The 12,316-nt window shown below is 37.9% G+C and overlaps 1 protein-coding gene across 4 annotated transcripts in view; it reads left to right on the forward strand.

The window, feature by feature from the left end:
• The window catches only part of Fig4 (FIG4 phosphoinositide 5-phosphatase), a 108,592-nt gene that overhangs the window by 70,738 nt on the left and 25,538 nt on the right, over window positions 1–12,316 (forward strand). For all 4 annotated transcript variants that reach the window (XM_015500098.2, XM_015500113.2, XM_048787622.1 and 1 more), the window contains 4 exons: window positions 686–769; window positions 2,526–2,721; window positions 3,925–4,007; window positions 8,451–8,537. In XM_015500098.2, coding sequence (XP_015355584.1) covers window positions 686–769; window positions 2,526–2,721; window positions 3,925–4,007; window positions 8,451–8,537 — 450 coding nt within the window. The remainder of the gene's footprint in view (window positions 1–685; window positions 770–2,525; window positions 2,722–3,924; window positions 4,008–8,450; window positions 8,538–12,316) is intronic.

Raw genomic sequence — 12,316 nt, forward strand, 5'->3', positions numbered from 1 at the left:
CCAGAAGTCACGAGTCTTAGCATAACCTATAGTAATGTTGCCTTGTTGGTATGTTGGGGAAATTGGTCTAGCTTCTGTGGTAAGTAAGGTAGCCCTTGCATAATGAGAAAGAAGCTTCAGCAGATCTCAGCCAGTGGTAAATTAAAACGGTTTCTATATAAAGTATTCCAACAGTGTTTTAATGAATTAACCTCAGCCTAATGAGGTGGATGTTGATATTTCAAATCATACCACTGTGTTTTGATCATTATATCTACCTCCTTTGGTGCTATAGTTTAAAACATTGTCCATAAAGCTAAAAACTTAGTGTTTTGCTATTGGCTTTTGAGTCTAATTTTGCCTGAGAACTAATTGTGATATATAATCAGCTGGTATCATCTTAGATAAAGATTAGGTACCAACATAGTTCTAGGAAACATAGTTCATTCAAAACTGTTGGGCCTCACAATCACAGAGATTTCACAGTGAAGACTGGTAATATTAAAGTTCCCTAGTTCCTTTAGTTCATGGGATTTTTAAGGCCCAGATTACCTGAATATCTCCTGAACATTTGGCTCAAAATATATGTAGCTCTAAAGTTAACATTAATGAAGGAATAATATAAGTGGGAATTGAAATGGAAGCTGATAACATCTGGATGGACAGTGATTAATATGGTATTTTGCCTTTTTTCTTCTTTTTCTAGTGACTTTATGCCTAAGACTGTTGGCATTGATCCAAGTCCATTTACTGTGCGGAAACCAGATGAAACTGGAAAATCGGTATTGGGGTAAGATTTGCATATAGAATGAAATTTTAAAGATTCATGTAAAATAATAGGGCTATGCAATAGTATTTCCAGCAAAAACTAATAACTTCAAGTAACATAGTTCGGGGCACAGTCCATTTATTGCATCTATGTAGGTAGTTCATTAATAGCACTGGGATCATTGAACCAATCAATATTGAAAGAAAAATTTATAGGAATATTAGCAACATGGTACATTTTATTATTTAAAAAAATAAAAAATTTATAGGAATATTAGCAACATGGTACATTTTATTATTTAAAAAAACAGATGGCATAAAAACAAGTAATAGATAATGTGTTTTATGTCCTATAAAACATTCATTCTCAATCATAAAATATGTAAGTAAAAAATTATACTCGTGTTTATTTTTGTTGACATCCTGAGGAACATAAAAACAAATATACTTGATAGAGAACATAATAGATTTTCTGGGTATCACTATAACATTGTTTGGGGGAGACTTATTCTATTATATCTGATAATATGAAGAAGACATACCACATTTGCATCTTCATGCTTGAAGATTGAAGTCAAAAGTGTTGTGTTCTGGCATAAGAATCTCATTATCCTCTATTGACCTCCCTAGTTCCAGTGATAAGATTTCTTCTAGACTCTGACCAGAAGTCTTGGCCTAACTGTAGATACAGAATCCTAATTGTATTTGGGAATGTGTATAGGATCTTAATTCGATTCTAGCTTCATGGGATATATACTAATTTTTTCCAGATATACCACTTTTGTGGCTTAAATATGTAACCTTTGAATAGCTTCAAGTTGAGCCCTAACCAGATGCTAGGAGGAATTTGAAAGAAGGAAAGCCCTCAGGAGTTTAGAGTTCCACATGTTCCCAGGACAAATAAATAAATGACCAGCTGTATTACTGGGTAGCACAGATATTCATCAAATTTTAAGTACAACAAGTCAGAAACTAATGTATTTTCTACAATATCTAACTCATGGTCAAAAAATACTGCTTTTTCCTTTCTAGGACATTTTAGAGTATTATAGTATTTTTAGTCCCTTATAGAGAATTTTTTTTAAGTTAAGAGTGAAACAATAAATATTTTTTTTCTAAACTAGAAGTATTACTAGGAAACACTGATTAAAAAAACAAAACAAAACACAGTATTCTTAGTATTCTCAAATTTGCCACTTAAAGTAAAAGTAAATACTTTTATGAGTGTGAATTTTTAATTATTTTTTCCTTCATCTGTTCTCTGCTATTGGAATATTCAGCAAATATATTTGATTATGAATAACCCAACACAATTTAAATAATAACTCAATAAAGAATAACTCAATAAAATTTAAAAATTAATTTATGTTTATTAGTTCTTATTATTTTGGTATACTATGAATTTGACTCTTGACCTTTTCTTGAAGCTTTTATATGTTATAATTTTCCCAATACCTCAAACATATAATCTTCCATTATTATACCATAAATTTTGAAAATATTGATTTTACTTACCAAAGGAAGTCACAGTAGCCACATGGTGAGAAAACTTTTTTGTGCTCTACAAATACATTTTGGTTCATATTTTGAATTTATAATATGAGTACATGTACCTGGAGAAATACTTTTATCTTTAGTAAAACTTGAATCCAGAAACTAGTTTCTCATAGTCATTTTCTCATGCCTCACAAGCACTTAGACTTTGGGACAGAGTAAATTTACATCGTGCTGAAGGTTCAATTTAAAGATGGTTCACAGGCATGTTCATCTTTGTAAAGAAACAAAAGCAATAGAGAGGAAGCCATCTTACAGCGGAAAACAGCAGCCAGCGCCCCACCTCCCCCCAGCGAGGAGGCTGTGTCCAGCAGCTCTGAGGATGACTCTGGGACGGACCGTGAAGAAGAGGGCTCTGTGTCTCAGCGTTCCACTCCTGTGAAGATGACGGACACTGGAGACAGTGCCAAAGTGACTGAGGTGCGGGGGAGGGAAGCTGTCATGGTCCTGCCTGAGGCTCTAGAGGATGATCTTTAAAATTCTGCTTTCAGTTAAAAGGCTGAGAGCAAGAAAAATGTCACATTTTCTCCCTCACATAATTTAATGTGTGGTGCTTTAGGTACTACATAGGCACATTTAGCATCGACCTTGAAAATCATTTCATTTTGAAATAAAAATAGGTAGTTTTGCTTCCCTATGTAATAGTGAATTTTTTACCACTTCAGAATTTTTCAAGAATCCTTTCCCTCTTTGATCAGCCCATCCACTTGAGGTCCATTTATTCCCTGTCTCAGCATGTTGCTGGGAAGCAGGGTTTGGACCTAACACTCTCAATCTCTAAATAGCCCCTGGGGGAAAGTCATCCTATTCAATTCAGTATTACCAGTATTTTAAAGGAAAACAAATGGAAGCAAACAACAAAAGAGCCAGGTCTAGCTGGGGAAATATGCTTTGTAGAAATAGCTAAGCCATTTATAAGGCAAATAAAATATGATGATGTAAAGACTGAATCCATTATTCAAGGAATTGGCAAATTACCACCAATAGGCCAAATCCAGCCCACTGCCTGTTTTTGTAAATAAAGTTTTATTGAAACCCAGTCATGTCTATTTGTTTACATATTATATATGACTGCTGTTATACTGTACTAGCAGAGTTGAGTATTTGCAACGGAGACGGTATAACCCCAAAAGCCTAAAATATTTACTTATTTGGTCTTTTACAGAAAATGTTTGCCAACTCCAGCATTATACCAAAATAATCCATAATTATTTAACAGCTTTTGTGTGTGGTGGGGGAGTGGGTGATACTGGGGATTGAATTCAGGGGCATTCAACCACTGAGCTACATCCCCAGCCCTATTTTGTATTTTATTTAGAGATAGGGTCTCACTAAGCTGCTAAGCCCTCCCCTTTGCTGAGGCCAGCTTTGAACTCACGGACCACTGGAATTATAAGTATGCACCCAGTTTAACAGCTTTTTTTTAAAGCCAAAAATAAACTAGTAGGAAATGGAAATCAAGTTTTTTAAAAAAGAATTAATGAGAAGGTTAGTTAATTGGTTGAAGAAACACTGTGATTGCTTTTGTGGGAAATTCCCATGCCCATTTTCTTCATCTTTGGGAATTATTAATATGCTAGATGTCTAAATATTCTAACTGGTTCCTTTTTTTAAAAAACCCAGAATGTGGTCCAGCCTATGAAAGAGGTATATGGAATTAACCTCTCAGATGGCCTCTCAGAAGAAGATTTCTCCATTTATTCAAGGTAAGGTACTTTCATATATAGATTAAGGAAAAAAAGAATATTTATTATTTTGTTAACATATCTACTATAACTTTTTGAAAACAAAAGTAGTGATGCAGAAGGAAGTGAATTTTACTTGGAACACAGTAGTAGTATTTAAGATACATTGATTAGTACTTGGAGTTAAAGGGCCTACCTAACACCTGAGATGCTACCCCTTGGTGATAGAAGTTTATTATGCATGTGAGGACTGTCACTATCCATATACAGCTGCAATTTGAAATACAAATACATCCCAGCCTTCTAACCCCTTAAGATCAAGGTACCTTCTTGTAAATTGACTCTGAGATACTGAATTTGCTTTTGCTTTGGAGTGTTGGTGAGAGCAATGGCTGAGGGTTGAAAAGTAGTGATAGAAGGGTACCAATTTAGGATATGTTGATTTCAGTGAGTAGGACTCACTGAAAAGAGGGCTCTACCAAAAGGCATTTCCTGAAATCAATATGCCTAATTTTGTGGGAAATGTGTGTTCTTCTGATGGAAAGATTCCTGTTATCAGATTCTCAAAAGAATACTTCACCCAGAAATCCTCAAGAACCTGATAAGACCATTGTAAACACCCCTCCAGCTTAAATGCAAGTTTTCTGAAGACTTGATTATTGTATTTAAATACAGTCCCATTTAATTCCTCTAAGCTTGGCTTATGTAAATTCTGTAATATAAATAATCACTTCCTTTTTAAAGGCTCATATTTCATTTGTGGAATCCATTGAACTGGATAATGTCAGTTTTTCTATTTGAAACTAATAAAATCTGTTCTATAATACATAAAATATAAAAGGCATAATATCAAACATCCCTTGACTATAAAAACATCTCCTATAATTTTGCACTCCTGTGAATATGAATCGCTATTTGACCAAAAACCAATTTAGTCATTCAGAACTCAGCCATATCCTCTCACTCCTGGACACATAAACATGCAGTTGCCTGTTCATCAGAATTCTAGCTGAACTCTTGGGTAGTTGAAGTGGGCCTTTATAAAGCAATGTGATATGGAAAGATGAATGATCTGGGGTAAATTATTTAATAACATGACTTTGCTTGTGGCAGAAACCATGAGGATACATGTCAAGGATTGAAATGTTGGCTCAGGTTAAACACAAAGAAAGTGTCCCTAACCCTAACCCTAACCCTAACCCTAACCCTTGCTTCAAGCTCCAGTAACCTGGAGGCTTACTGGCTCAGACTGCTTCAGAGGCCCACCTTATTTCTTCCTTCTTAAGAAGTGAGTTATAGCCATGCTCAGCTAAAATATCCCTGGAAAACAGTCTACCAAGGATGCAAAGAAAGCCTATTAGGAAGGAATTACTACAGGGAAAGGAGGACTCCATTTCTGATTAAGAGTCTGTGTTTGGTATTCCAACGAATGACACCTCCTCTTTTCATTTGTGTCAAATTTACATTGTTTTATTTTTTCTTTATAAACAATTCAGAAATAGATTGAAAAGAGATTATCATTCCACTTTAAAAGCTGAGTGCAGAAAGATAGAACCATTCAGTGACTTGTCCAAGAGATATATCCTATACCCTCTTGGATGTCAGACTTTAGACTATACTCTGCTCTTCATTCCCTTGATCTCATCTGCCTCTGCTTTCCACAGGGAAGGGGAGCAACAGGGGCCTGTCTATTCCTTCTCTCTCTGTGAGTAGTGGATACACTGCCCCAACTGGGCATCTCCCTCTTCCACATGCCTACATGGGGCATCTCTCCTCTCTGTCAGCTTTCTGTAACAAAATACCTGAGATAATCAACTTGTAAAAAGGAAAGGTTTATTTTGGCTCCCAGTTTTAGAGGTTTCAGTCCACAGTCAGTTGGTTCCATTACTTTTAGGCCCACGCTGAGGCAGTAACTCATGGTCAGAAGTGTACAGCAGAGTAAGGCTGTGGGTCTCATGGTTGGGATGCAAAAAGAGAGAGAGAGAGAGAGACTGGGGCCTCATAATCCCCTTTGAAGGCACACCCATAATGACCAAAGACCTCCTACTAGGTCTCACCTATTCTAATTTTCACCTCCGATAGTTTCCACCACTTCCCAGAACACCATTCTGGGGAACACACTTTAAACACATGGGCCTTTGGTTGGGAGCATTCCAAATCCAAACTATAGCAACTTCTGAAGGGTAACTGTGTCAGGGATGGCCAAAGGATGTTCAGGGACTGCTTAGCAACCACTCTTGTCCCAGCTGAGTGCTAGATATGTCTTAGTGCCTCCTCTGATCCAGAGGGCAGGGAGAGAGCCCATCTAGTTTTGCCCTAAACCTGCAGGTAACCCTCCCACCTCAGTGCTGCACCCAGTAGACTGATACCCACTGAAGTCTGTGTACATCCCTGACTGGCATGCAGATCACAGCTCCTGCCGGGCATCATAGGATGCTGTGTGAGAGAAGTGGTGCAGCAGGACCTGGTCTCCACAGCCTGTCTTCCAGTTTCCTGTTCTCCTGCCTGTTTTTTCTACATTGGGCCTCTACCACCTCCAGATTCCTGAGGATTTCTGCTATGTGCTTTTGTTCTAATTACCAATCCTTATTCTCTCTCTCTCTCTCCCCTTTCCCTCATCTTTTCCTATATCTTTAGTTTAGTTTCTGGACCAGACCTGGAAGCTTTCTTCGAAGCCTCATACATCTGCACAGTTGTTTTTTGTTTGTTTGTTTGTTTGTTTTTAATTCTGACAGTGATGGTACACTTAATTTGGGAAGTTTAAAGATCAAAGACAAATAGCTGATATTAAATGACATTTTTCTTTTCTTTTTTTTTTTTTAAAGAAAGAGTGAGAGAGAGTGAGAAAGAGGGAGAGAGAGAGAGAATTTTAATATTTATTATTTTTTTTTAGTATTTGGCAGACACAACATCTTTGTCTGTATGTGGTGCTGAGGATCGAACCCGGGCTGCACGCATGCCAGGCGAGCGCGCTACCGCTTGAGCCACATCCCCAGCCCATGACATTTTTCCCTAGTTAGTCTTTTTTTTTTTTTTTCCGCTGCTGTGACCAAAAGCCAAAAGACCTGACAAGAACAATTAGAGGAGGAAAAGCTTATTTGGGAGTTCACCATTTCAGAGGTCTCAGTTCATAGATGGGTAATTCCATTGCTTTGGGCTCAAGGTGAGGCAGAATATCATGGTGGAAAGTATGGCAGAGGAAAGCAGCTGAGGATATGGACCCAGGAAGCAGAGAGAGAGAGAGAGAAAGAGAAAAAGACTGACTCTCCTCACCACAGACAAAATATAGACCTCAAAGGCACACCCCCAGGGACTCACCTCTCCCAGCCACATTCTACTGGCCTACATTTACCACCCAGTTAATCAATAGATTAATGTACTGATTAGGTTAAGACTCTCAAAACCCAATCATTTCACCTCAATACTTATATTGTTTTACACTTGAGCTTTATCTAAGCCATTACATTCCCCAAAAATGGATCAAATTTCTCAGTTGCTGAAAGTTGGATAAAAGTAAATTTTATGAAAGTTTTTCAGTAGCATTATAATGATTTCATAATTGGTAGTTTTTGTAGCACTTGACCTTTAAAAAAGCTTATGAAAAATAAATGATAAAATTATCCATCATCATCAAAGGAAGATATTTTAAATAGTAGAAAAACAGAAGGAAATCTGCTTTTTAATCCTGCCTTATAATCTCCTGTGGGCACATTGAAACAAAACTACAAAACCATGTCCCTCAGGGGAAGATAGATGCATGTGGTGCAGTCAGGGCTTAGACAAATAAGGGCATTTTCCTTTGGCTCTTATCTTAACATCCGGATTGGTGCTGTTCATGTCTTCTCTGAGGAGGGATGATGTGGCAGTGGTGCTCATCAACTGACCCCCACCATGATTGATGAAACTGCTCCTCTTAGAAGTGACTGGAGTGTACTTGGGAGTAGGGTAAAAGATTGGGGACTGGGGAGGATCTCATGGTCCTAAGGAATCAAGCCCATGTCCTGGGTTATCAGCAGCATCCCTGCTTCAGGAGCTGGTTTCCTAGCCTAATCCTGCCCTTTCCATGTCATTTGTTTCCCAACCATCCTTCTTGCATTCTGTGCATAAGATAGTGTCTCTTTTGATGTGTGAGACCCTGTAAGAAACATTGTCTGCCTGGCTTCAGGAACTTTCTGTTCAAGTTCTGCATGACATTTAAGTTAATAGAAATGCAATGAAGTACACATGTGATTTCATCTTATGTGCATGGTTATGATTATGTGTTAAGCAGAATCACATCTCCTTCTAACAAATTCACTGTAAAATCAAGCAAAGTCTTGCCTTCCATAGGGCACTCTTTATGTGCTTTTCTGAAATAAGCGCACTACTGTCATTTGAAAGTGCACACTGTGTGTGTAGTGAACTCCTGAATTAATTGCAAGTACTTCCTTCTTTAGCTTACTTTTATCCATGGTTAATTTGTAGGTTTGTTCAGCTGGGGCAGAGTCAACACAAACAAGACAAGAGCAGCCAGCAGCTCTGTTCCAGGTGCTCAGATGGAGTTATAAAATTGTAAGTAATAGATTAGACCTTTTAAACAACTCTTTGTATTGATGCCATTCATAGTGCTTTTTTGATAACTGATTAAGAAAAGTATCCAGACTTGTCACCCAGTTAATATAATTAGATGCACTAAAGCATCTTCTCCTGGTACCTTATTTGAGGAAAACTGATTCTCAGACAAGGTGGGAAAGAAATGGCAGCCTAGACTATACTGAAATATACCCTTTGTGGTGGGTTTGGAGCTGGCAGAGGATTTCCCCCATGAACTCTGCCCTCCACGGGTACAGGTGAGATGAAGAAACAGCTCTTACCCAGGAGACAGACTCTTCAGGTTCGATACAAGATCCTTAAAGGCATGGATGGATTGCTCTTGTCTAGCTATATGTCTCCATTTGTTCTAATAACTTGCTACAGTTAAATGGATATTTAGTAAATTCTTAAGTAAAAAGAACTATGGTCAAATCATGCCATATCTGGTTTGTTATCTGAATAAATCACTTAAGTGCTCAGTTTGCTCTTCTGCAAAAGGGAACCATAATAGCACTACTTCAGAGGAGGGTAGTGAAACTTAAATAAAGAAGTGCTCTGAACAGTGTCTGAACAAATTCTCGGTTGTGCTCATCGTCATCTTTGTTCTTCATATTCATCATTGTTTTTTGTATATTGGCATCAAGCATAGTTAAGGGTTATGACCAGGAAAGTTTCCCTGACACCATATATGCAATTGAGTTTCTTCTATAAAATGGGTCACTGTGTAGATTCAGTGAGGTAGTCTAGGTGAAGCACCTAAATCAGTGTCTGCACTTAGTTTACAGTTAGTAAATGTTCACTTCCCTTTTCTTAGACCTACTGTATCAGTTTGGTCAATGAATTGCTTATTTGGAACATGCTGACTGCCTGACTTCTCTGTGTCCTTTACACCTGAACATTCCTGATTGATGGTTCAGAGGATATGACAGCAATCCAGAGTAGACTTTTACCTTTGAGTGGTGACTGTAAGGATTTTGACAATGGGATGGATTTGGGAAGTATTTTGGAGGCAAAATAGACAGGATTTTGGATCCTCACTAATGGAAGGGAAGGAAGAATGTGTTATCAAGGATGACCCTTAGGATTTTTTTTTTTTTTTTTGTGACAGTTTGGTTGATCGATTGATTCGTTTATTCACATGTTCATTCAGCAGATAGATATTGAGGGTATTTGTGCTGGGAGCATTCAAAGCTGACGTTTATGGAGGTGAGGAGCATTGCAGCAAGACCTGATTTGCCTGTAAAGTGGCGTCAGTGTGGAGGGGTTTAGGAGGCAGCTGGACCAACTGATGTGGAGCTCAGAAGAGAGTCTGGGCTGGGGATGTGAATGCTCAGAGTGATAATTAAAGCCACTGATTACAGATGAGACTGCCAAGAAGAGGCTAGAGTGAGATTTGTCTAAAGCTAATCCTGGTAAGCTCTGGGTCTAAGCGCTTAGAGAAAGAGGGCAACCTGTGAAGGAGACAGAGATGGCTAATCAGAGAAGTGGAAGGAAAATGAGACAGTGTTTTATCACAGCCTCCAAAAGTGTTGTTTATTCCTATTTTTTTCCCTTCTTTTGGGAGCATGTAAACTCCTATTAATTTAGAGACCTTTTTGTTATAGCTATTTAGCATATGGGAATATGGGCTCTCAAATGAGTTAAAATTGAGGTGGTTAAACAAGGAAAGCATTTAAGTGTGTTAGTAAAATAAGAGATCTTGTTAACCAATTGTATGAAGTTGATTCTTCTGTTAAAATAGTACAATAGAACTTATTAAGAGATGATGATAAAGTAAAAATAAAAAAAAAACATTTCCCCATTTTTTTCCAACATTGTTTTCACTTTTATCTGTAATTGATCTTGTAGTTATTATTTTCATATCCTTTTTCTTAAAATATTTGGTATTTTCTTTACTGAGGCCCAGCACAGATGAAAACTATGGAGATCTAGAATTTTTTAACCTTTTCCACTTAATTAGTAAAGAATCCATCATGAGTGTTTTTGCTCAGCATCTTCAGCAGGATAACAAAGAGGTTGGTAGGCTCTGTATTATGTTGTCATGGCAACTGCTGAAGAGTGTTTTGGGTGCATGTGTATGTGTGTGTGTGCGCGCGCATGCATGAGTGCCCTTTAAATTGGAACTCTGTAACCAGGTTCTTAAAATGTCATCTATTCATTTTTAGATTTCTAAAGCTATGCCAAACAAACAAATTAGATTTATATGATATTCTTGAAGTTCTCTTATGTTTTAGGTTCTAGTATATTTTAAAACAGGTATAGAGCTTGGGATGTAGCTCAGTGTTAGAATGCATGCGTGAGGCCCTGGGTTCAGTCCCCTCTGTACTACAAAAAATAAAAAATAGAAGTAGTTCTAATTTTCTTTGAAGTTCATGTACATTTCTGTCTACTCATCTCTAAATAGTTTCTCATCTTACCAGTTTGTTTTTTTAAATCATGAGGCATACCAGTTTTTCATTTCTAAATAGGGGCTATTTACAATATTAAATGTTAAAAATATTGACAGTAAATAACTGCCAAAAAGCAGTTGGAGCAGGGACTCCTGAATTGTGCATACAAAGACCTGGACACTTTCATCCAAGGTCTTTCAGGATATTGCCTAGGGGTAGATGCTAACCTTGCAACTGGTCAATGTCTACATTGGCAGTCCAAATACCCACAGCTATATTTTGTCTGAGTGTGACCTCTCCCTGATACATATGACTCCCTGAGTGTATGGGAGGTGATCAGGGAGCAATTATATCAGCCAACATTTACAGAATATTCAGTGTATGATGGGCACTTCTCTATGTATCTTAACCCATATTAACTCAATTCCCACACTAACCCTAGGAAGTAAATCTTATTATCATTTCCGCTTTACATACAGAGAAACTGAAGCACAGAGAAGTTTCATAAGTTACTCAAATTCAAACAGCTAGTAAGTGGAGGAACCAGGATTCAAATCCAGACAGGCTTGTTCCAGAGCCTGTGCTCTCCATCCCTAAGCTTCAGGGCCTAGTGTCACCATATGCTTTTATAACCATGGGATAGAAATGCTGGGTTGTTAGCATTGACAGCCCTTATTTTGGTCTTCTGACATGACCTGGACTTATAGACACCTCTCTGTGTCTCTACTCTGTTGATCTTGAATGTTTTTTAGTATTTAAAGAGATTTAAATACTTTATTCTTTCCCAAGTACCCCTCCTGTTATCCCTCACAGAGGCATACTGAAGTTTCATGGGCAAATACACTTGCTGATTTTGTAACATGGTATAGAGATTATTGAACCACCACCAGAACAGTGGTATTAATTGTGCTAGGTTACTTATGTCTAGAGGGCATCCCACCTTTGGTGACCTCTGCTGTTCCCAGAATAGACCTTAAATTGAGCACTCAGTGAATATTTGTTGAAATATATTGGATCTCACCCCATCCCACCCATTACTAGAAGTCTCTATGAAGTCCCCTGAACATCCTAGAGTACCCTCCAGTACCCTACTAGTTTTCAACACCTTCTTTTTTCCTCATCTGAGAGGGAACTTTTTCAGTTCTTCCCCTATTCTGTTTCTTCTTTATCTGCCCTCTTCCCACTCCTGTTTCTTTTTTTACTTATGCCCTCTGAAAAAGTAGAGTATTTCCTCTTTCTTCTCTTTCCCATAACACCTGTAACCAATGACCCAAGTGGAAGGACTTCCTGAGCCTGGCAGGTGGGGTGCTGTGGGGCTGGTTGGTGACTCCCTGTGTTCATGTAAGATCAACATATTCTCATTTTACA

This window comes from Marmota marmota, unplaced genomic scaffold, assembly GCF_001458135.2.
Source record: "Marmota marmota marmota unplaced genomic scaffold, marMar, whole genome shotgun sequence".
Classification (NCBI taxonomy): Eukaryota; Metazoa; Chordata; class Mammalia; order Rodentia; family Sciuridae; genus Marmota; species Marmota marmota.